The following is a 21,762-nucleotide window of genomic DNA, read 5'->3' as shown; positions in this document are numbered from 1 at the left end:
TTGATGACTGTGACCTGAGCTGTCACGATTGCTTCGCGTCGCGGGCTAGCTAGCGCCCTCACTCGCGCGCCGCGCTGCGCTCGCGCCTCTTAGCTCCATCCGAGCCAGGGTCACCAAGAAAACGCTTACCTTATGTAAAAAACGTCAAGACTATTTCCTCATCCCCTTCCTACGTTCCTTACAAATTTTTAACTGCAAGCCTACAAAAGCAAGGCTTTAAACATATCATCGACGTTTCCATGTAAACAAAAAACCAATAGAGGACCTTAGACCTACGAAATTGATTTCTAGTCAATAATTTTTGAGATGGCGTTCAACATTAAGGGAGAATCCCGCTGTATTTGGTAGTAAACTTTATGCTGAACAATCTTAAAACCAGAAATCCCAGTACTATGTGAACCCTGTTCGATTTTAAACAAGCGAGATAGAATCTTGCATCACAGAAAACGGCATGTTCGGCAAGTTATCTCACATTTCATTCCATAGAATCGCCCGTTCCAAGCCGCGTTATCAATTAATCGCACTCTATTATCTCGTACTCAAAATACTACGTGTAAGATAAGCTAATGGAAAATCGGTCGGCCTTGGGAACGGATTTTTATAGATTCGTGGATCATTCTTTGCGGCTGAAAATTTCGTCTACGGTTTCTAATTGCGAAACAGAATTAGACGGTTATTCTTCACCGTCGTCTTTAGAGGCTTCTCTCACAGTTCTAATTCAATTAATAATAGCTCCGAAAATCTGACACGACAATCCGTCATTCGGCGCTTTATTTTTCACTCTGCCGGTAGATATTTGCGAAACAGAGCTTTCTGGGCAGAGATTTATCGAGAAATGGGATCTCACGTTTGGGGCTGTGATGTTTTGGGTAGGCACCGCTATGTTCGAGCGCCGAATATTTATTTTTTCGCTAAACAGTCGGAGGTGAAAGTTCTCTGCTTTTACTGTTAAATATTATCTTTATCATCTTATGCAAGAGAGGGTTGAGACAAACCAGAAGGAACTTACAAAGAAGGAAAACCGAAAATGAGATTGCGGGGGTGAACGGAACCGACTTACACTAGAATTTTTAGACTCAGGGAGAAAGAAAGAGAGGTGTCTTTTTAGCAATTTCGCGCAAACGACAAGAAATTCAATTACTCAATTTGATGTCTAAATTATCGAAAAAGAGGCGTCAGTAATTAGCGATTAATAATGATGCAATTATTTGTGAAACCATAAGTTAATCGCCCTCCGATTTCACTTATTAACCCCACTACCACTTTTATCAATCGAAGTAACCTTTCTAGGAACGTCAAAAATTAACGAGCGGCACTCCCAGCTGTGATAACAGAAGAAGAGTAACTTGTTTAGAGAAGAGAATTTGCGATTTTCTCTTATCCTCGCGATCTCCGCTGACCGTAAAATTGCGAAACGATGGCTGCACGTGGATTATTCGTAACCTCAAAAGATCAACTCCGACATCATAATATTTGCATAATACAAACTGCACCTAAGCTGAGTTCGAATGTCGAACAGGGGGCACCCTGAAAGGTTCAGGGCAAGATTGACCCTTGCCAAGCTCGGAAGAGGAAGAGAAAAAATAAACTTAGATATTTTTTATAGAAGACACTATCTTGACGAGCAAAGAACAATGCTTCATATTTTAGATAAGGCTCCATCGTAAATAATCGGCTTGAAAGTTCGAGCTGATAAAAAATTCCAGCGCGTGTGGCGGGCCAAAATGCGTGTAAGAATGCGGATTTTTACTTCGCAGTATCTGAAGGATTTTTTTTGCGATTACATTGTAATCCCGATTAGTAGCCACGTTTTTTCTCTCAGCCAAGTGTCGAGCGACGACGATTTCTCGAAAGAGTTCACTGAATCAGCAGTTTATTACAGTATGGGAACGGACTTTCAGACCCTTACGTTAGATTACAGCCGGACACCCTTAGAATTGCAGCTAACCCTCTCATTTTCTGCTTTTATTATGGTCCGCGTGTCAAGGACTCTGTGCTGTCCCTTTGATTCAGTTCAAGCACTTAATGACTGTATGAAGCAGCGGTTTTGGAGCCTTTGATTAAAACCCTTCTAGCACTGATGTCTTTTTGAACGCATCGGCTCGAGCAAATTATACCTTGCCAGGCTTAGCGTACCACTGATTTCCACGGCTAAGATGGACATACTTGGATATATTTGACTTTCTCAGCACATGACACTTACAAATCTCCCCAAGACAGTTTTTATCAAGAATTGCTTGCTAGCTTCAGCAAAATACTCAAGCAACTTGAAATTTATAAGTTCAAATTCAGCCAAAAATTCGAACAAAACGTGCATGCTCGTGGAAAAATCCTGTTTGGAAATGGGAACTCTCCGGTCCAAAAATATTGGAAGGAATGTTTTGCCTGACTGGGGCGTTGGTGCCCATCCCCATCCTTTACGCGTAAGTGACCAGTAGCTCGTAGTGTGGGTCAGTTAAAATACTTGCTTGTTAACCACTCAGTGTGTTGATTTTCTTGTTTGGGAAATATGCTTCGAACTTTTTTTTAAAGTCGTGAGAACTAATAAAACAAATAAATTGTTCCTTTCATTTTTGGTCCAAAAAGATCATTGACTCAACCTCACGCTGACTCAAGCTCATGTTTTATCAAGTTATAATTGACCAGTTGTTTGAGCCCTAAGCATGTAGCACTTGACTTCATGCCTTATCAATTCTATTCCGATAATTGCTCGTCCTAATCATTTTATTCTTTCTTGTTAAAAGTACAAACAACGCCCAGATTCGTTTTATTCCACTTCTTGCCCTTTTTTTATTTATCGCATGTTTGGGATAGAAACAGTTCGTTTCGAACGACTTCAATTGTAAATTACAAGCTTTAAAAATAAATCTCGCAAAATTGATCAAAACGAGCTCGGACTCTAACCGCTTTTCTGTTCGTTTTAAATTTTACGTTTATAGTAAAAGATAAATGATAACTGTCCGCAACTGTCGCGAATGAACGTGTTAATCGACCAAAAATATGCGACTGTGACACGTTTTTTCGCAATAATTGACGATCTCATATTAGCTTATTTTATCTTTAATTATCATTTTATGCTGATCAAAGCTCAGCAGCCTGCTGAAAAAAACTTATATCAGGGTCCTAAAAGAGATTTAGCGAGAGCCGCGTAGCGGCTTTTCTAAGAACGAAGCCGCAAAACGGCTTCTCTTTTTTGAAAAGCCGCTACGCGGCTATTATTCAAGCTCTTTCAGGATCTTGTCTCTGATTGCCGGGCCCAGATGCTGATTAATTGAAAAAATCCGGAAGGAGTAAAAATTTCGCGTGAATCAGAAAAAAGTGGAAAATGCGAACCATGTTAGATAATTCTCTGGAGCAATTAGGGCGAATCGCGCAGTTAGCTTTAGAATCTAATTGAAAAAACGGTGTAAAATTTCATCAGTCTTATTCAACCCTGAAATCTTAAATTTTTAGACCTTTTTTTTGTTTGAGCGCTTTAAAGAGCCTTTATATTTTATGAAAATAAAGAGCGACACGGATTTTTAGAAATTTTTAGTTCGGCGAGAACGCTATTTTTCAGAACGTTTTTTCTGGCTTTACGCAATTTTCCAGCCTGTGAAAACAAAACGGATTCAAAGAGTGCGATGATATAAGAGAGTTTATCTAAATAAATCACCGCGAAATTGGAAAAACGTTGGCGGATCATTTCTTTTTCTCTTCAAGCCAAGAAGAACTTGTAATTGAAAGAAAATCAGCAAGCCGTGAAATGGCTCAGTGTTATTTTTTAATGAATCTCCTGGCGTCAAGAAAACGAGTTCTACGGTTGGTTTTCTAATCCTCTTCTGTGTTTCCTAGTGGTCGATTAAAATCACCTTGGCGTTTATTAGAAGATGTCCCTTATCTCACCTTATCGCTTAACTTCTCGGAGCATGCGCCAGACCGAATTATGAAAACAGGCGTGCCACCGTTAGATAGGCCCTGGTTTTCACAGGTCATTCTTTTTGAAAAGAAGAGGAGCGAAAAAGTAGACGCAAAAAAGAACTCGTTGTCAACGGTCGTGAATATGACCACGTCGCATGATTCGCAGGAAGCCAGATCATCGCGGATTGTTTGAGCTACAAATTTAGCGGACACCAGTTCGTGGATTTCAATCAGTTTGTTGCCGGTAAACCTTAATCCCGTTTTGATTAAACATTACTGCGTGAATCCTTCGAAGACAGGATTATTAACGTGGCCAAGGGTAGAATGGAGAAAATCATTTCTGGGATGATAATTGATGGTTTTTTCATAAAATTCAAACTTGAAGTTTGAGCTTTAGAGACTTTTTCTCGATTCGTTGTTCAATAGAACGCATGAGAAAATTTACGAGCAGCTAAGCTAAAGATCTGTTAAACTGAGCATGAATTTGTATTTTCGAAACAGATTAATTCACCAGTACTCATCTAGCCCAAAATACTAATTACCCAGGGTCAGTTTTAAAAATTCGACTGCAAGCTTGATTCGAGATAGTGATACAAATTTTTGAATAAAGAAGGATCATTGAACAACTCGGCTGCACGGCAAATATTTACGGTAACGTAAATTATGGAACTTTTGGTCGAGGAGGCACTCGAGTTGTCTACTCGGCGAAAACTCATTCATGAACATTTTAAAATTGATAGTTCCGTCAAGAGAAGAGTATTTTTAGAGAAACTCTTAAGAAGAATAAAGAATTACGTGTAGTTTTCAGAAATTAGTATTACTAAGAATGGAATAACTGTTGAGCCGTCATCGTCAACAAACTGTAAATAAGATCGACCATCAAAGAAGCAGTAACACGTAGCTAACAGATTACGGTAGAAGCGAGAGCTTGATCGATGAGCTGGACGTCGCGGGTGATCTCTTCGCGGCGCTGGAGGAGGAACTCAAGAATTGGATCATTTTTTCCTTGAGGACTCTTTTCTTCGTCTTCGATTTCCGCAAGAATTCGGGAGAAGTTTTCTTCTAACTCTGCAATCGAAGGTGTTTTCTTTTTTTGGTTGAAATTTTAAGAAAAATCTCGCCATTGATCAATTCTGATAAGCAAGCTGTAGTTCAGCTAAAAGTGCTGCTCTTGATGCTATTTTTTAAGCACTTCCAATAAAAATACCGAGCCTCAAGAAGATTGGCCACGACAGGTCGTTATTCGCATTCTTTCGACAAATAACGCTCAAAATCAAAAGCAATTTCAACCAAATTCCTGAGTCGCGTCTGGGCATGCACTTAAAAACGTTACGTCTTCTGGGGGCGCACATCTGCTGGGCATCGAACTTACAACTGTCAACTCTTCCGAATCAAGTTCTGCTTCCGTTTGGCACTCTTAATTGGATGGTTGAGTATGGTGGTTAGGTAAGGGGAAGGAAACGAAAACATGGCGATGTCGACTCCTTATCGGAACGTGAGGATGTTATCATTCCCGCGGGATATCCGGAATATGCATAATTATCTCTTCCGCGCTCATAACCCCGCTAGAACTAACACAATCTTCCCTATTAAAAAATGCTCATTGAGCACATTCTCAACTAAAGTTAAATTATATATGCACAGATGGACTGATAAGAGCCGAAAACGGTAGCTTCTCTAAACGGACCTGAGTCGATAAAAACCACGAGATGTTTTTCTAGCGAGCGTGTGGTTAGTCGATCAAAGTGAAGGCTTTCGAATATATTTCTGCATGTCGAATTCCGACCAGCATGTTGAATTGAGCCTCTATTATTTGATCAAAAAATAGGCGGAAATTCAGGGATAAAAAAAAGGATATTTTCATGTTGTCATTTTTAATCAGAGTACTAGGAATACTTATGACACAAGAGATATACTTCCTCCCCGAAAAAATCGTCATAAAAACCTCTATTTGAAGTACAGTCTGGTTACCTTTGTGATTCTTTGCGGAAGAGAACTGAAGAGCCACCGACCGGCGATGCTGTCTCGCTGTCGTCTGCACACTTGCTTCGCGACATTTTGCAGTCTGGCACTGGACAGCCATGTTGATTGCCTTTCTTTCATCAGTTGAGGTTGACGAGCTCCGGAAAGATGGCTGGATGGTTTGAGTGTCTTTTGAGTTGTTCGGAAAACTGACATGACGATTTTAGAGGATTGATTCACGGAATTAAGCACCACAGTGCGGCTATCCTACATTCCGGGATTTTGGTCTGATCCTTACGCGCCCAAGATATCAGTGGTTTCTGTCGATTACAGTAACACTTAGGAGAAGTTTTAATAAGAACATGTCCTTGATCCTTTTTCGAGCCTAGATACTTGTTCAAAAAGAAATCACTTGATTCCTCAGCAGGTTTCGTTATGTTTCGACTAAGTCGCCATCGTTGTAAAATGTCTCCATCTGGGCCGTGTTTATCGACTAAACGAACTTGGATTATTTCTTCTGGGAACGGTGTGTTATTGAAATATGTGGCATTCCAATTCATGGAAGCAACATCGCCGCATTTTGAAAACTTACATGCTTCTGGCCCATCCCTCGTCACGTCTAATCCCGCAAGATCGAGTATATCCAGAACTGAGTCAGAAAGTTCCATTTTTTTCTCTAACAAAACGCGATCAGATAATGATTTTTGTCCGTTGCGATGGCAACCAACGTCTAGGATAAAAAACTGATCTTCAAATTTTGTTCTAGAACCGAGTTAGCCGTCAGAAGACCTTTCTTATCCAAATTTGCATGTAAAAGTACGAGTATGAGATCACCTTCTACAAATAGAAATTACCATGTCGGGTCTTGCTCTAGAATTTCTATGCGAAAGTGCTTGCATGTTAGAGAGCTTGAGAAAGGCAATATCGCGATGAAAACTGATCCGACTTTGTGCCAGTCAAAATTTGTTGCAACTAAGCTGTCTAACTTTAGTTAGAATTAAATGAGCATTCTGAGTACCAGCTGCCTATCATAGAAGTACTCTTGGCTGGCAGTAATTGTGACAAATTCGCATACAACACACGTTTTAAGCTATGACTAGCCTATGAGATAGTGGCGGAAACGCACGAAATTCAGGAAAGATGGATTGAATGTTGAGTGTAAATATTGTTACTGTTTTTTCTTTGAATAGCAATTACGTACTCTTGTATTTTCTCTGCGAGTTTCCTTGCAACCTTTATAATAAAGCATTATTTATGCTGTACAGAAGTCTTGGATATAAACTGCTAAAGTTTAAAATAACGTCTGTGTCCCCTTACTGTTATCATCAAAGAGCCTTGCCCCGATAAAGATAGAAATGTTATGGCCTTTTGACTGTTTAAGCGTACACAGATAGCCTATCCACGTCCCCTTTCTATCAACCTGCAGAAAATTCTGCAGCCCAGAGCAAACTTTTCTTAGACAGTCTGACAGCTAGTTTTAGATTTTTAAAGAAAATTATACGGCATTTCAAAGATATGTAAATTCAGTCACACGCGAGATTTTCCCCATCATTTCGAGTCGCTAATCAAATCTACTTCAATTATTATTCTAATTTTCTGAAATCCGAGTAGTCCGGAAAAAGAGCTTCTCTAAAAGTCATTTCAGAAGTTGGAAATGAAAATATTCGGATAGAGATTGGGATTTTATAAACCGCCTGATTCCTTCATCTTCTTACATAGGTATGAAACTAACTTATTTCATAAACGAAAGGTCTAAGAACGAGTTAGTTTGTCGATGAATAAATGTCGGGAAATCAGATGTCATCGGCGTATTTTTGATAAGCTCTTCCGTAAAATACGATTGCGTTTTCACATGCTGCAGTAGCCACTCGTTTTCGGAAGCGATCCATGTTCTTCCGTGTGTTCGTATTTTGCGAAAAAGAGGAGACCGCGGATTGGAATCCGACATTGATTTAGACATCCCCGAGATGGATTACATCTAAGGGCGGGTTAATCTCCGCTTCTTTTGCGCAATTTTTTTCGCTTTTTAGAATGCTGAAAGCTGAAATTTGACCTTTTCAAAGCTGAAGTTCGTTTAAGAACTTGAACGAAATGAAGAACTACGAATTTGAAGACGACGAAATGCTCTTAAATATTCCGGACTCGGTCACTCGATTTTCATAAAAATAATCTTTCCGGAGTGAACTTCCGGACCCCGGATTCCGAGGTCGGTGGAATATAGCCTCTGACAAAAAAATGAAATTGAAAATGCGTGAACACGTTTTTGCTCGACTTTAACATTGATAATAATGTTAGTGACCTGTTTTTAAAGTACTATCCAGTGCTTCTAGGACCGGACAGAATTTTAATTGAAGCTGCAGAACAGGGTCAGTTTCGATTAAATTTAATTCTGGCTTGACCAGTTTCAAGCTCAAAGAAATGATTGGCTTACATTTTGCCGTCTCAAAAGTACTGTAATTTATGCTCGCGCGGTTTTTGTGTGACTCCGAGTCCTAGAAAAGCCTTCCTCTGTGTAACTACAGCCGTTTCGGTAAATTACTTTCAACATTTCAAAGGGAAGACTTACTGTTTTCCTAGCTTCTTATCTGCGCCAGCTGGCGGATCATCAAGGTAAGCTTTGAACTGTTCTTACTTTTCCACGTCGATGATAATTTATTATTTTTTTCAGATACACTTTATTTATCCAAGAAGGAATGGTTTAAAATCCGCTTTAGAAGATGGCAAATATCGCAAGAACTCTATTTTTCAGCAGCCTTTTTGGCCCCTATCTAAGATAGGCTATCTTCAAAGTTATACAATGATTTTTCGCGCTATAAATATTAGAAAAACGGAGTAAAAACCTATTTTTGATACATTGTTTCTAAATTACCTCTTTACATAATTTGAGTATATTTTCACATCGCCACTATCAAGAAAGCCTGTCGCGATTCTGACATGTTGTGAAAACAGTAAAATAGGTTTTAACGTGAGGTAATTAGATCCTTGGACATTCTGAAGAAAAAGCGGCGCGTAAGGAACGGAGTGCTCAGGATACTAACTTTATAATGCCGGAGCTGGATCCGGACGGGATAAGCTCCAGCTTTCGTATAACGGCTTATTTTTGTTACAAAGTCAAGCTTCGATAATTGGCATAATAGAGCTTCGGGTTATTCTAGTGACGATCATTAATTCGAGCCTTTTTGTTGATGCAGCAATCTGCGTGTTTTATTTTCGTTGCTTTAACTCTTTGTTTACTCGCACAGTCTCCAGCAAAACAGTAATTGTAGTTTAGAATAACTTCCTCCTCGAGTCAAGAGAAACTGTGAACTTGAACAACTCGACTTACCATAAGTATTTGAGCACTTCTTACAAAGAGAGTCTACGTTGCTCTGCGAAGGGGATACACAAATTGAAGAGCCCTTGCCGCCTCGTCGGAAGAAGCCAAAGTGTCCATGCCTCCAGATTTTGGTGAGTACCACTCTTCGGCAACGAATCTCTCTTTGCTCTCTATTCATACACATTTAGAAAGCCCTAAAAGTGCTATTTCGATAAAGGCGAGCAGGAACAATTTCTAACAATTTAGATTCTACCGAGGCCATCCGGAACTGCATCTACTGTATCAAGCTTACTGTTACGGGCTTTTGAGATTGGCGATAGAACTAAGAACTATTTATGATAAGTACCTCATGCGACATGAACACGCACTGAAACATGACAACTTTCTTTGTAAATTGACAGGAGGATTTTGAACGAATAGTTTTCGTTTTTAAAAAATTGGCGATTATGTAAATTCTATTCGAGTGAAAATTTTTTTTCTGAAAAACCACGCATCAATCGTCATTAACCTCCGGTCCCTGCTTGAGTTTTTGAGAGTAAATCTGCTTATTATGTGTTATCTGTGATTGAGACGATCTGTTGAGGGGCACTGGGAGATGAGATTCGTCTTTATTCAAGAGCTTCTGGTGTTGAATTCGTTATACGATATGATCGTCTACGACTAAGGTCAGTAGCGGCGAAATATAATCGCCAATCAAGTGATACATTTTCGAGAAATTTGCGCAAGCTCAATCAACTCAAGTTAAAAAAAATGAAATAGTTTCGTCGATACTCGTCATAAATCCTCGTGTACTAAAACGTGCCCGAAGTTATGCATAAGACAAGATAATAAGAAAGCTGTCAATAGTGTGAATGATTATTGTGCGCTAAGAAATGGTCTTATCTTTATAGTTAACTTACGATCATATTTTGCTTAGCTGTAAGATAATATGAGATTGCGTTCAACTCAAACCCCGAATGGATAGGAGGACTTCTAATAGTCGATCGGAAGAAGATTTGCGATGGACCGTGTAATTGGATGAATAAAAGACTCCATCATTACCATTTTTCTCGTTTTCAATTGTCAAACTTCGAAGAAATAAACCACACCTAATGATATCGAACATCTGTTTAGCTATAATTTATAACTTATAAAAGAAGGAGCATTTTTCAAATGAAAATTTTGCACGAGGCAACTTTTTAGTCTAGGTAACCGGTAAAAATAAGAATTCATACATTGTCAAATAGATAAAAATTCATGCAATTTTATTTGCAAAAAGTGGGTGTGAATTCTACCAGCGCAGCCGCTGATTCGTTCTGAATTTAGAAGCAAACAAATGAGCCAAGATATAAGCGCAAGAAAATCATCATTTGACAGGATTCTCTTATCCAGCTAGAAATCATTAAGATCTGATTTTTAGTTTTTTTGTTAAAGATGGAAGAGACTAGACCGTCACAAATCGTTGGACTGAAAAAAGAAACTTATGACCACGCAAGACTTCTTGAGCGATCAGCTCGACTCGACGAGTTAGAGTTCCAACTACTCCACCATGATCGTATCGATCTTCAGCCAACGATCCAAGATCTTCACGCGGAAAAATCAAACATTGTCTCTTACAACGACTGATCTCAGTCACCAGCAAACTTCTTTTCTCTCTTAGATCAAAATTAAAAACTTATACCTAATTATAATTATAATTAAAAGGCGGCAGCAACGCTCCCTCATCACTAGAGAATCTTGAGGGAGCGTTTCAGTTGCATGATAGGACCTAAACAAAACATATCGGCTATAGATCAAGATTTAAAACAAACAAATTGCTTGAAGCAATTTTTGTTTTATCTCATGATCAATAGGCCTCTAAGAACAGTTATCGATGCGCTACATGTTATAGTCTTTAACTGAAAGAGATGGAATCAATTTATAGGGGGATCCCTGTATGGGAAGACCCTGGGCTCGGCAAATGATGTCGAAATATTTTCCTAAAGTACTCTGCAGAAGAGCAGTTATAGATGGAATAACTTGTACCTCAGCGATGAACTGTTCTCAGAGGTGATAGCTCGGGACTGTTATGCAAATTTCGTCAATAAAAGATTCGGCCAACTGAATTTGTGTCTGCGCAAACACTTTATTTTGAATCATTAAATAAGGTAGAGTTTTCGGAATACGCACGTCAAACTAATCGTCTGATCGTCGCTTTTCGAGGTTTTTACAAAAGTTACAGTTTTACAGATAGAAAGGTTTGTCCGTTATTCGGATCAAATTGTTGATGTTTTCACCAGGTGATTCTGCTTCTCTATTGCTTGTCCTTGATGCATCTGACAGCTCCCATTGATGGGTACTTTTTCCAGATGTTCCCGATGCATTTCATTCGTCGGATAGTCGGCTAAATAGAACGATAAATTTTTGAAGAGTGACGCACTCTTGAATAAACTCTTGAGTCGTTAGTTTTTTCAGCAACTCCGGGTTAAATAAATTCCCGCTGCAACTTACTGTAAATCCGGGACCGCAAAGAACTTTGCACTTGAATTTCCCATGATTGCCGGCCTCGGGCTCGTGACAGGGCTTGTCGTATCGTGGAAAGCCGTCCTTCTTCTTGCAACCCTTGCAGCTGATTCCTGGCAGTTTGACGCCGCCACACATGCCGTGCTAAAATTTTTTCTCATTTCAAGGGGCACTTTCGAGTATGTTAAGTGCTGTTTATCAACGCATTCTACTGTACAATCCGGCACATGTTTACATCATAGCTTTAACACGTTTTGATTTTTTATCAAAGACTTACCAAGTTTCGGACTCCGCCAGTATCGCTCATTGGTCCCAAAAAGCCGAAATCATCAGAAGATCTATCGATGTCATTTGGATCGTAGAGGACGTAATCATCGTCACTAGAAGTGTCGAAGTCGTAATCGAAGTCCGGGTCAGCTAGAATTAGCGAATGTTTGTGGAGGGTCTCTTGAAGACTAATTTACCGATCATTTGTGTCTCTCGGACTTTTTTAGCTGTAGAAAGAGCGGCGAGGAAAAGTGCAATCTTCATTTTTTTCAGCGAAGCAAATCAAAACTCAAACCAAAATCCTATCTGTAAATGCGTTGGTCTCTGTCTAAACTGCGATCCAAGACTCATATTTATGGTGTCGCTGGGGCTGATAAGACGTGTTCGATAAGAAACAGGTGGAAGTGACGAAACGTTTAGATCCATGCAAAGAAAACGTTTTTGCTGAGAACAACATGAATCCTCCTCTAAAATTCTGGTTCTTCTAATGTTCAAAGACCTTGAGAAAGCTTCAAGCCATTGGCATTAGCAGGATTTACTAACGTGATCTGATAGTGCGCCTAAAGAAAACTCACCTGCGGAACTTTTCCGCTCGAACCGCGAAATTTTTGGGCTGAACGGGAAACCACAGATATGAAAGCAAACTCACTCTCTAAAACTGTTCAAATCATCTTCTTTTTTCAGGAAAAAGACACGCCTTTGAGCAGAGTGCAATTGAACTAATCTATTTATTAATTAAACTAAGGAATCAAGTAGTTCTCGCGATTCTACAGGTACAAAGTGGCAGCTTTAGTTGCGAAGGAAGTAGCTGAGCCAGTAATGAGGCCGAATGTCAGGGCAATGAAGACGTATTCTTCTGCTTTGGACTTGTCAGAGTGCTCCATAAGACGGGACGGAGCGTAAATAAAACTTTGATATTGTTTTCAAACTATTTTTGGGATATTTGTCAAAGACAATAAATCTGATAACTTTCAGAAAACCTCCCTTAGCGTTGTGAGGTATCCATTTGAAATAGCAAGAAGTAGAACTAGCACAGCATAACCAATATCTAACGTCGGTTAAACCCGCTTCTACGATAACGCTCGAATATCGAAGTGTCGTTTTCAACTTGCGGTCAAACCGATTCCTGAGGATATCAAAGTAGGAAGAGTAGCAGATGGCATCCTTTGAACATTACAGAGGGGAAAGAGCACGATGAAGATAAGCCTAAGAGCGGAGACGAGATAAATTGAAATTGTTGAATCGCGGGAAGGAACTTGACAGAAGTTGGTCATCAGACGGCCGATGGTGTCACCGATGTTGTAAACCAAAAATGTGCAGACAGGGACGAACCATTTTTCTGCAAATATCTTTGTCCCGTTGAAAATTCCGATAAATCCCTGACGTTTCAGTATTTTAATGAGCGCTGTGAAACAGCTCGTAATTAGCGGATCACATTAGATGAGCCAACGATAATTGTTGTTTAACGCGAGCCCTTGTTATCTGATGTCGATCGTACTGACGCTGCCACCCCAGGGAAAACGGACAATGTCACAAACAATGTTATGAAGCTCATGAAAAGTTCAGGATGGATGGTCCAAATCAGCGATTGAGGGGAGCTGGAACCAGAATTGCAGCTTGCTGTCCGACTTCGAGCAGGATCCTTTGATCGGAGGTTTTTTAAAGTTAAAAATTTTCATCAGGAAAACTTTGATAAGGATGGCAGTCTACGACCACGTCATTCAGTCATTCGAATTCAACTGATATTCTACATCAGAAAGCGGAATTTTCACAAAAATGGAATGTCAGAATAGAAGGAAGCAAAATTCCATACTCGTATGGAATTCGGCAATGCTCTGGCTAGTGCGCGGTCAACAAGACTCGATGAATTTGTGTTTTGGCATAAAAACCTCTTTTCCTGTGATGATCCTTCCGAACTGGCATCCGAAACGAGCTCGGCATCGGACGATTTAGAATTCGGCTCGTCGAGCATTTTTGATTTGTAGAAGTCAGTTTTAATTACGCAGAGGTGGTTGATCAGAGCGAAGAGGGCAAATGCTCCTGCGGTGCAGAAAAATGAGATGCCTGCCGAGGTTGGGCTCCCAGCGATGCACAAGTTGATCATGTAGGCCAGAGCCGCGAAGATACCTCAAACGTTTCGCTTTAGAAAATTAACCTTAATTTCTTACCTGCAAAGCCTTGCCCACTGGAGAGATTCCGCACGTAGGTTTCGCCAAGAGAACCGGCCATTGCCATTCCCATATTTTGGACCACCGAGCAAAACGCGTTGAGGACAGTTCCAAGAGCTAAATTGATCCAGAAGAATTGAACTTCCCAACCGGTATTGTCGAAAATGCCCACTACAGCTGTTGCGATAAAGAGCACCACGCTCACTGCCACACCTATATTCAAACGTTGGTTCCTGGTTTCGAGATTAGGGACAGGCTCACCGATTGAGAGCAGGTTTTCTTTGCTCCAACTCTGCGGCCGGAATTGAAGCAAGATTGAGGAAAGGAAAACAACTCCCGTGCATAAGATGGAAAGGAAATTCTGCCAAAAGTTTTGCATCCAGTTCGGGGTGAAGGATCCGTCAGGAGAAAAGGTATCATTGGTCGCTAGGTGCAAAAGTTATTTGATGCTTGAATTTCTACAAGATTAGATTTGATTCTGCTAAAATTTTGGTTATTTTGAGTCTCGAGTTAGAAATTCTTACTCCAACCAACAAGTTGGCCCCTTACAAGATCGTCTTAATTTTTTCGAACGCCAGCTAGCGAACGCGACAGAATTCTGCGGTCGAAGATTTCATCATCGAGGGTGTTTAGAAAGCTGGCTTTAAGTTTAACATGCGCATGTAGAATTTTTGTTCTTTTGTACTTACTAAGTTTGTCGTTCCAATAGTTCTCTGGCGTGATGTAAAAGTTCCAAGGCATTAAGCCGGCCAGGCCGTAGACATAGAAAGATAGTGTGACATATCTGTACTTGTCATGGAAGGTTTCCTCGATATCTCTCATAATGCGGCGAACTGTTTGGTGGAAGGGCAAATTACGAACGATTTTCGCGGAGCGCGCACTTTTATCGAAATCAAATTCACCATCTTCGATAACATCGACTTTTGTCATCGGTCACTCTCTTTTTTAATGAGTTATGTCTTAATTTCAAATAAGACTTTACACAGAAATACTATCAAAGAATTCAAGTGTTAAAAATAGTATAGGTATTTGCCATAGTTTAATAAAAAGACTTACCAGGATAAGATGTTCCAGGTGATAAAAAAAACTCTAAAAGAAGATATTCTTCATTTCCACACCCCTTTTCAACCCCAGAGCAAACAAAGTCACATGTTCCAGTAAAATCTAAGCACTTTCTTCGAATATCAAAGTATTGATGGATGGTACTTTCGAAATGCTCGAATCAATTTTGAAATCGAAGTTGTTTATACTTATTTCAAATGAATAATCAAGCGGAACTTATTTATGTTCTAATTCAAGAACGACAAACGGGATCGTGGGATAATATACCTAAAATAATGGTCGTTTGTTTGGAATTCATTATAACAGTAGAAACTAGTGTAACAAGTTCAAGAGCAAAGAGCTCATTGTCTCATTTTCTGGTTTTGTGGACGGATAAGCTATTACAACGTCATTTTATAACTTGTCTCTCGAGTTACACAGGGGCTGTCCAAGTTTAATGAAAAAAGAGTTCCAAAAGAAGCCGTCTTTCAGCATTAAAATTCTGATTCACTTGATATTTTTTCTCGACGTTCATATTTTTCCGTAAATACGGAGTTTATCTGGGAAAGAACGTGCCTTCTATCAAATTATTCTAAATCGATTTCTAAGCCCATAAGCAACCAGTTCTGTCATTTGAATATAAAAATTTAAACGATAAAACCAAAACAATAAGGTCTTCTGAGAATCCATAGATTTTCTTCGGGCAAGTCCCCTGTTCGGCCACCTAACCATCCCGAACAGGGATGCGAAATCACCCCTTATCACCCCAACCCACCATATTTTGCTCGGGCTGCTACTCGGCTGCTGATTGGCCGATTAACCGAATCCAAGATTCTGATTGGTTAAAAATTTCCAAGCAAAATTTGCGAAATTTTGGAACTTTTTTGGCGGTTCGAGACACCTCCTAATTGTACTAAGTGTGATAACCGCATTTTGATCTTTTGTTTAACTGATCAATGAAACGCGCTTTAAAGTAGAACAGTCAAAGATTTTTCTTGATATAACCACTTCTGTATCTTTCTTAGAAATTTCTGACAAAGGAATCGAACGCGATTATGAACGATAAAATAACGCAATCATGGTCAAAATCTAAGGTAAAAAGATATTTGCATTGTAATTAATCAAATAGCCGCGCTTCAGTTTCAAAAGTATTTGAAAAACATAAGAGAATATTATGCTTAGAAAATGAACGAGGAAAAACTTTTGCAGGTGTGTTTTAACGTGAAAAATATCAAAAATGAAAACTTAACTCACAGTGGATACCAATATTTATGGAGAAACCGGAACTAAACAGAGCTTATATTGGTGACAGCAAAAGCCATCTTTTGGAAACAATAGAAAGACAAACGCTTTCGAATTGGCTACAATATGAATGCTGGAAAATTGCTGAATTCAAATTTGAATATAATCAAGAATCGAAACAAAATCTTATCTATGGTTATCTTTATCGTGAATCAAAATATGACAACAGAAGACCGATTTATAAATGGTTGGCAACACCAAGACAAATAGACATTTTGACAAGAACACAAGAACAGCTTCTGGACGAAAGTAATCCGGAAAAAACATGCAAAATAAGACGTTCCGATAAAAAGATCTTACGCCACACATATTTATTTGAAACATTTGACTACAAAAAGATATCAACTGCTCGTATTTTGGATTCCTTTCGTGTGAAGTTACTTATGCGAAAAACACAGAAGAAAAGAGGGCCGTTTGTTGTCGATTTAAACAACAAACAAATGATTGTTTTACAGAGAATGCTGTATAATGGTCTTATTATTGTGAGGTTTTTTTCTTAAAAACACTTCATTATTTTCGTTTTTTTGCAGTTTGACCGCGTTGAACTTATCTCCAGACATTAGCAAAGAACAAATTGATCGTGATAGTGTGATTTTACGGAAAACACTCACGACTTGGTAGTCTAATTTTCACCGAACTAACAGATGACAATAAATACAATATAAATTTTTGCAGTTTAAATTAAATTCTCCAAGAAAAATTTTGAAGCATATTAGAATTCAATCTAAAATTTTGAAATCTTCGGTTTTATTTCATTAAAAACTTACTTATTATATAAAAATATTCTTTTTGTAAAAACATTAAAACCTTACACAGTTGGAAGAGAACTTGAGTTTGGAAACATTATATCATTCGGAGGCGAAGCAGTTGTTTTTAAGGAAAAAATTGATGGAAAATACTATGCAGTGAGAGTACAACCGTTTGATTCTTGGTTATTTTCTTATCCTATGGTAGAACTAAGTTATTCTTTTACACGAAATAAAGTGGACATGCCGGGAATAGTGCCGATTCTTTGTTGTATAAGGTTCTTTCATAAAGATGATGAAATTCAGTCAGATCCATTAGGCTCAATTACAATCATGCCCTTGTATGATGATAATTTTGCTGAACTTCTAAAGGCAAGCCGACACCTATCGATGAAATCTCGACAAACAATTCTTTTCTCTGTCCTCACCGGATTGAATAATCTTGAAGAATTGAAGATTCGATACTCTGACCTTAAACCAAGTAACATTCTCATTCAAAGAGATTTGAGGTAATATTTTTCTTGATTTTCAAATTTTTCAAAAAACCTTATTTTAAGTGATGTAAGATTATGCGATTTTGGTCTTTCAGTAAAGTTATCATATTTTATATAAAATATCAGTCAAATTATATCTCTAGTTGACCATTGGCATTTTTCTTCGTTTATTTGATCTTAAACCGTCAAATTCAGAGCAAAAGTGTCAATTTTCTGTAAAAGGGGCATACATCAATCCATTCTTGGCGCCCCTTTTGCCGTTTCTGTTACGATTAGATCTTTGTTGTTTTCGCTTTTTACACTGCTAACTCAGTCGTGCTTTTTGCCGCCTCACGGTAACTTACTTTACATCGGAATAATTGTTTATTGTCTGTTAAGCCTGATGAAGGATTTTATCCGAAACCGGTAGTTAACAAATAAACGAGAAAAAATCAGTCAAATTTGTTAACTTTTTATCAGCTTGCTTTCCTGAGCATCTTGAGATTCCTTCTGTATACGAACGTTACTGTCAGGATGGTCTTGTGCGATCTGGAACAAAATTCTGGTTTCCTGATTTTTTAGGTACAGTTCGATAATACAATCGTTGAATTTTTATGTGAATGTCTTTGATAGAATGAATGATCTTATTTTCTTTAATTTCAAAAAAATAGAACTTCTTTTAGCTTCAAAACCTTGGATAAACGTCCTCGTCAATTTGTTTCATTTGTGTTTTTAGAAGCAGGAACGGCAGGCTTTGTCGAAAATTTTTCCCAAGATGATTATGAAATACCAACAAACCTGCTGCGTTTTATTGTCTTTTGCTGCTGCGAATGGGAAACTTCCTGGGTCTTGATGTTTTATTCTTTGGAAACTGAAAATGAGGAGCGTGATCAGCAAAATTTTGATCGAAAATATATAAAGAAGTGCATAAAGCAAGCTGGACTTACTGGGGTTTTCAAAATTCTAGAAGACTTATTCAATGGATCTCTTACATACTCGAATACTGTAGCAGAAAAATTAATGACAAAAATGTTGTTAGCAAGTCGACCTATAAAATTTGACCTTGAAAAAATACGAATCAAACCGAACAACACTCTTTGTACTATCAACAATCAGATGATTAGAATGAATATAACAATTACTCGTGAGTCTATGTTTTCCAACGTAACTCAAAGTGTGCTTGTTCAACGAAACACAAATCTTTGTGTACCAATATCAACATGCGATTTGTTCTACTCTGTGCTCAAGGAATTTATGAGTGAGCTCAATCTCAAGCTCTATAAATACACCCTTAGTATAGAAGATCTCATTAGTTGTTTAACAATGAGACTAACACCAAGAAGTTTGCATGAATGGAGTCAATATGGAGCTGTCGGCGATGTAGACACCACCAATCAAATGGCGATGGCAGAGCGAGTTCTTAAAAGGATTGTTAATCCTACATTTTTTGAACCTGAAGGTTGGAAAATTTTACTAAGAGAGGCCGACCAAATTCTTTACCAAAATCTGGTATATCGGGCTCCAAAAACGTCTCTTATCATGAAAGAAGGTAAGAGATTCCTTTACATCTTTTTTGTTTTGTAATTAATTTTCAAGTCGATCTGACCTGTGATGACATCGTTTGTCCGATATCTGTTTGTTGTGCTCAGGTAAATAATGATCTATGGATAGTTGTTTTAGGAAAATAATCAATGATTCTCTCACATTGCATTACTCAATTCATATTTCAGAAAAATTCAGATGGAGAAGTTTATCTCCATCAAATGATAATGGATCGCAAAGATGATGCAGATCAAATTTATCTTATGAAAAGTAGTCTTGTGGACGATAAAAACCCTTCACATAAGGCAAAAATAAGAATTCCTTTTTCGCGGCCATTTTACTACACCGATGCCGATTTTGCAAAGACTGTTGCTCGAAACATGAACATCCAAATGACGCATGAAAGTTTTACAAGAAGTGAAGGACATGTTATGCAAAAAGAAATGTGGTACATTTTTCCGACGGCTTATTTCATTCGATTTAATTCAAACAAATAAATTCTTTTTATAGATTACTAGAGTTTATCTGGGAAAGAACATGCCTTCTATCAACTTATACAAACTCGATTTCCAAACCCCAAAGTAATCACAAGGCTGATCCCGAAAATCATTGATTGCTTCTTTTCAAAAAGATAATCTCCTTTTTGCTAAAATTTATTTAAATTTCGTCTAAGAGAAAATCTTGTCTAAGGCTAAATCTCCCCATCGATCTATGTAGTTTCTCCAATTTTTGCGTGCGTTGCCACGTCTTCGCTGGGATTATACGGCTCTTTCTTTGAAAGTTCTATCGATCAGCGCACTCGCCGGAATCGGATCTTCTCTCCCCTAAGCGCACGTCCAGACGTATTTCCATCGACAAACATATAACAAGTGGAATATTTTACTATTTTTGAAACTGAGAGTTGTCCAAAGTAGAGAGATGCGGTGGATATGAAAGAATCTTTGATAAATATGAACGCGACCATGAACGAGACATTAGCACCTGCAAATGACAGTAATTACATCGACAGTAAGGCCAAACGAAACTACGAGAATGATGTTGTCGCCACGATTGCAACTGTTCTGGAAAGTATCGTGAATACTACGACCAACAATAATATAACGGAAACAACGGAAGCATGGGTAACAACGGCAGAAATGACCACAGAACTCGTCGTTACGACAATGCCTCCGCCACCAGCAGAGCCACCTTGCCAGCAATACTGGTACGATCTTAATACGACCACTGTATATCATGTCTCTCAAGGAAAGGAGTTTTGGAGACATAGAGGAGTACAAAAGACAAATTATTTTTAAACTTCCTAAAAGTTAGTCGTGGTGCCTACGCTTCTATTTCTTTCATTTTTCTTGTTGTTTTCATGCTTTCGCTTTTTCTCAACTGTATGCTTCTAGCCGTTATTGGTAAGATACATGCATAAAGACAGCTTTAGAAATACGACTTTAGGAAAATATGACGGTCTTAAAAACCCGATTCGAATGCTCTCCCTTAATCTCGCTTCCTGTGACTTGGTGGCAACGGCTCTAGGCGTCTTCATGACAATGATTTCAAATGCAATGGGATATTTTTACTTTGGCATGAATGCTTGCAAAATCGAAGGATTCATCACTTTCTTCTGTGGCTCAACAAGACTTCTTAGGTGACTTTTTTGAGTCTTTCTTTTGAAATATTTTAGTCTTCTTTTGATGCTGGTTGAGCGATATCTTGTGATCTGCAATCCGCTTGCAGGAGCTAACTTTGATATCAAACAATCGATGATTTCATCTGGTTGTTGTTGGATCTGGAGCGGAATTTGGTGCATGCTTCCGCTTGTTGGATGGAATCAATACGCACTTGAAGGCATTGGAACATCTTGTGCGCCAAATTGGTATAGGTAAAAATTAGTCCTTCAAGAATGAGTGTCGTCATTGACAATTCATCAGAATCACGAGACTACTTGCGCATAATTTACTCCCATACGTATTTAGTGGTGGAAATGGTGCAAAGTTTACCATTTGTTTCCTGATCATCGTCTATATTACGCCGTTGATCGTCATGATTTACTTATTTGGAACTACGCTTAGTTTTATACGCGTTCAGGTATCCCACTCAGAATTATAATGTATCCTTGTCTGGAAAATTTTTCAAGTTTGACGTCAAAAAGTAGATTAAAAAATGTTATTTCCAGTCACCGTCTGAGCGAAGTTGCCCGACTCGGGATCACGACATTCTTCTATGGAAAATGACCGTCGCAATGGTAGCTGCGTGGCTAATAGGATGGGTAAAAGTCTTGTAAGTATTTCTGAAAATTTATAATTCTTTAAGATGCCATATGTCTGCTACATCTTGTCAATCATGATCTCGAAAACTGCCGTCGACGATGATGTCTACTCATCCCGTTACGCGTTCGTCGCATTTCCCTCTGTCATTGCCCGCATCTCGTTGATTTGCAATCCGATCATCCAGTTTTGCATGGCCAAGGTTTATTTCGTTGCAATGAGAATATTCATTGTCCAAAATCCGGAAAAAACCTATCTAAGACTCGGAAATCCGCGCTCAGACAGTAGTAGTTCTTACAAGTGGAAAAG

General features: G+C 38.7%; 3 protein-coding genes across 3 annotated transcripts; 1 reads left to right on the top strand and 2 right to left on the bottom strand.

Moving 5' to 3' along the window:
* Positions 1 to 11,268: 11,268 nt before the first annotated feature.
* Positions 11,269 to 12,589, bottom strand: LOC145704215 (uncharacterized). The gene is made up of 5 exons (XM_081781660.1): positions 12,502 to 12,589; positions 12,124 to 12,393; positions 11,937 to 12,076; positions 11,648 to 11,803; positions 11,269 to 11,540 (listed from the first exon to the last, which is right to left on the bottom strand). Exons 2-5 carry the CDS (start codon positions 12,188 to 12,190, stop codon positions 11,451 to 11,453), a joined length of 453 nt encoding a protein of 150 aa, XP_081637786.1. The 5' UTR covers positions 12,191 to 12,393; positions 12,502 to 12,589; the 3' UTR covers positions 11,269 to 11,450.
* Positions 12,590 to 12,693: 104 nt separating this feature from the next.
* Positions 12,694 to 15,283, bottom strand: LOC145701821 (equilibrative nucleoside transporter 2-like). The gene is made up of 6 exons (XM_081779038.1): positions 15,151 to 15,283; positions 14,784 to 15,053; positions 14,356 to 14,520; positions 14,095 to 14,307; positions 13,816 to 14,053; positions 12,694 to 12,835 (listed from the first exon to the last, which is right to left on the bottom strand). Exons 2-6 carry the CDS (start codon positions 15,022 to 15,024, stop codon positions 12,694 to 12,696), a joined length of 999 nt encoding a protein of 332 aa, XP_081635164.1. The 5' UTR covers positions 15,025 to 15,053; positions 15,151 to 15,283.
* A 5,225-nt stretch (positions 15,284 to 20,508) lies between these two features.
* LOC145701820 (pinopsin-like) lies at positions 20,509 to 21,295 on the top strand. Its single transcript, XM_081779037.1, has 4 exons — positions 20,509 to 20,598; positions 20,642 to 20,834; positions 20,871 to 21,068; positions 21,163 to 21,295. Exons 1-4 carry the CDS (start codon positions 20,556 to 20,558, stop codon positions 21,293 to 21,295), a joined length of 567 nt encoding a protein of 188 aa, XP_081635163.1. The 5' UTR covers positions 20,509 to 20,555.
* The last annotated feature ends 467 nt before the right edge of the window (positions 21,296 to 21,762 follow it).

Source organism: Oikopleura dioica, chromosome PAR (assembly GCF_907165135.1).
Source record: "Oikopleura dioica chromosome PAR, OKI2018_I68_1.0, whole genome shotgun sequence".
Taxonomy (NCBI): Eukaryota; Metazoa; Chordata; class Appendicularia; order Copelata; family Oikopleuridae; genus Oikopleura; species Oikopleura dioica.
Note: the sequence above shows the minus strand (reverse complement) of the source record. Positions and strands in the feature narration are given on the sequence as shown.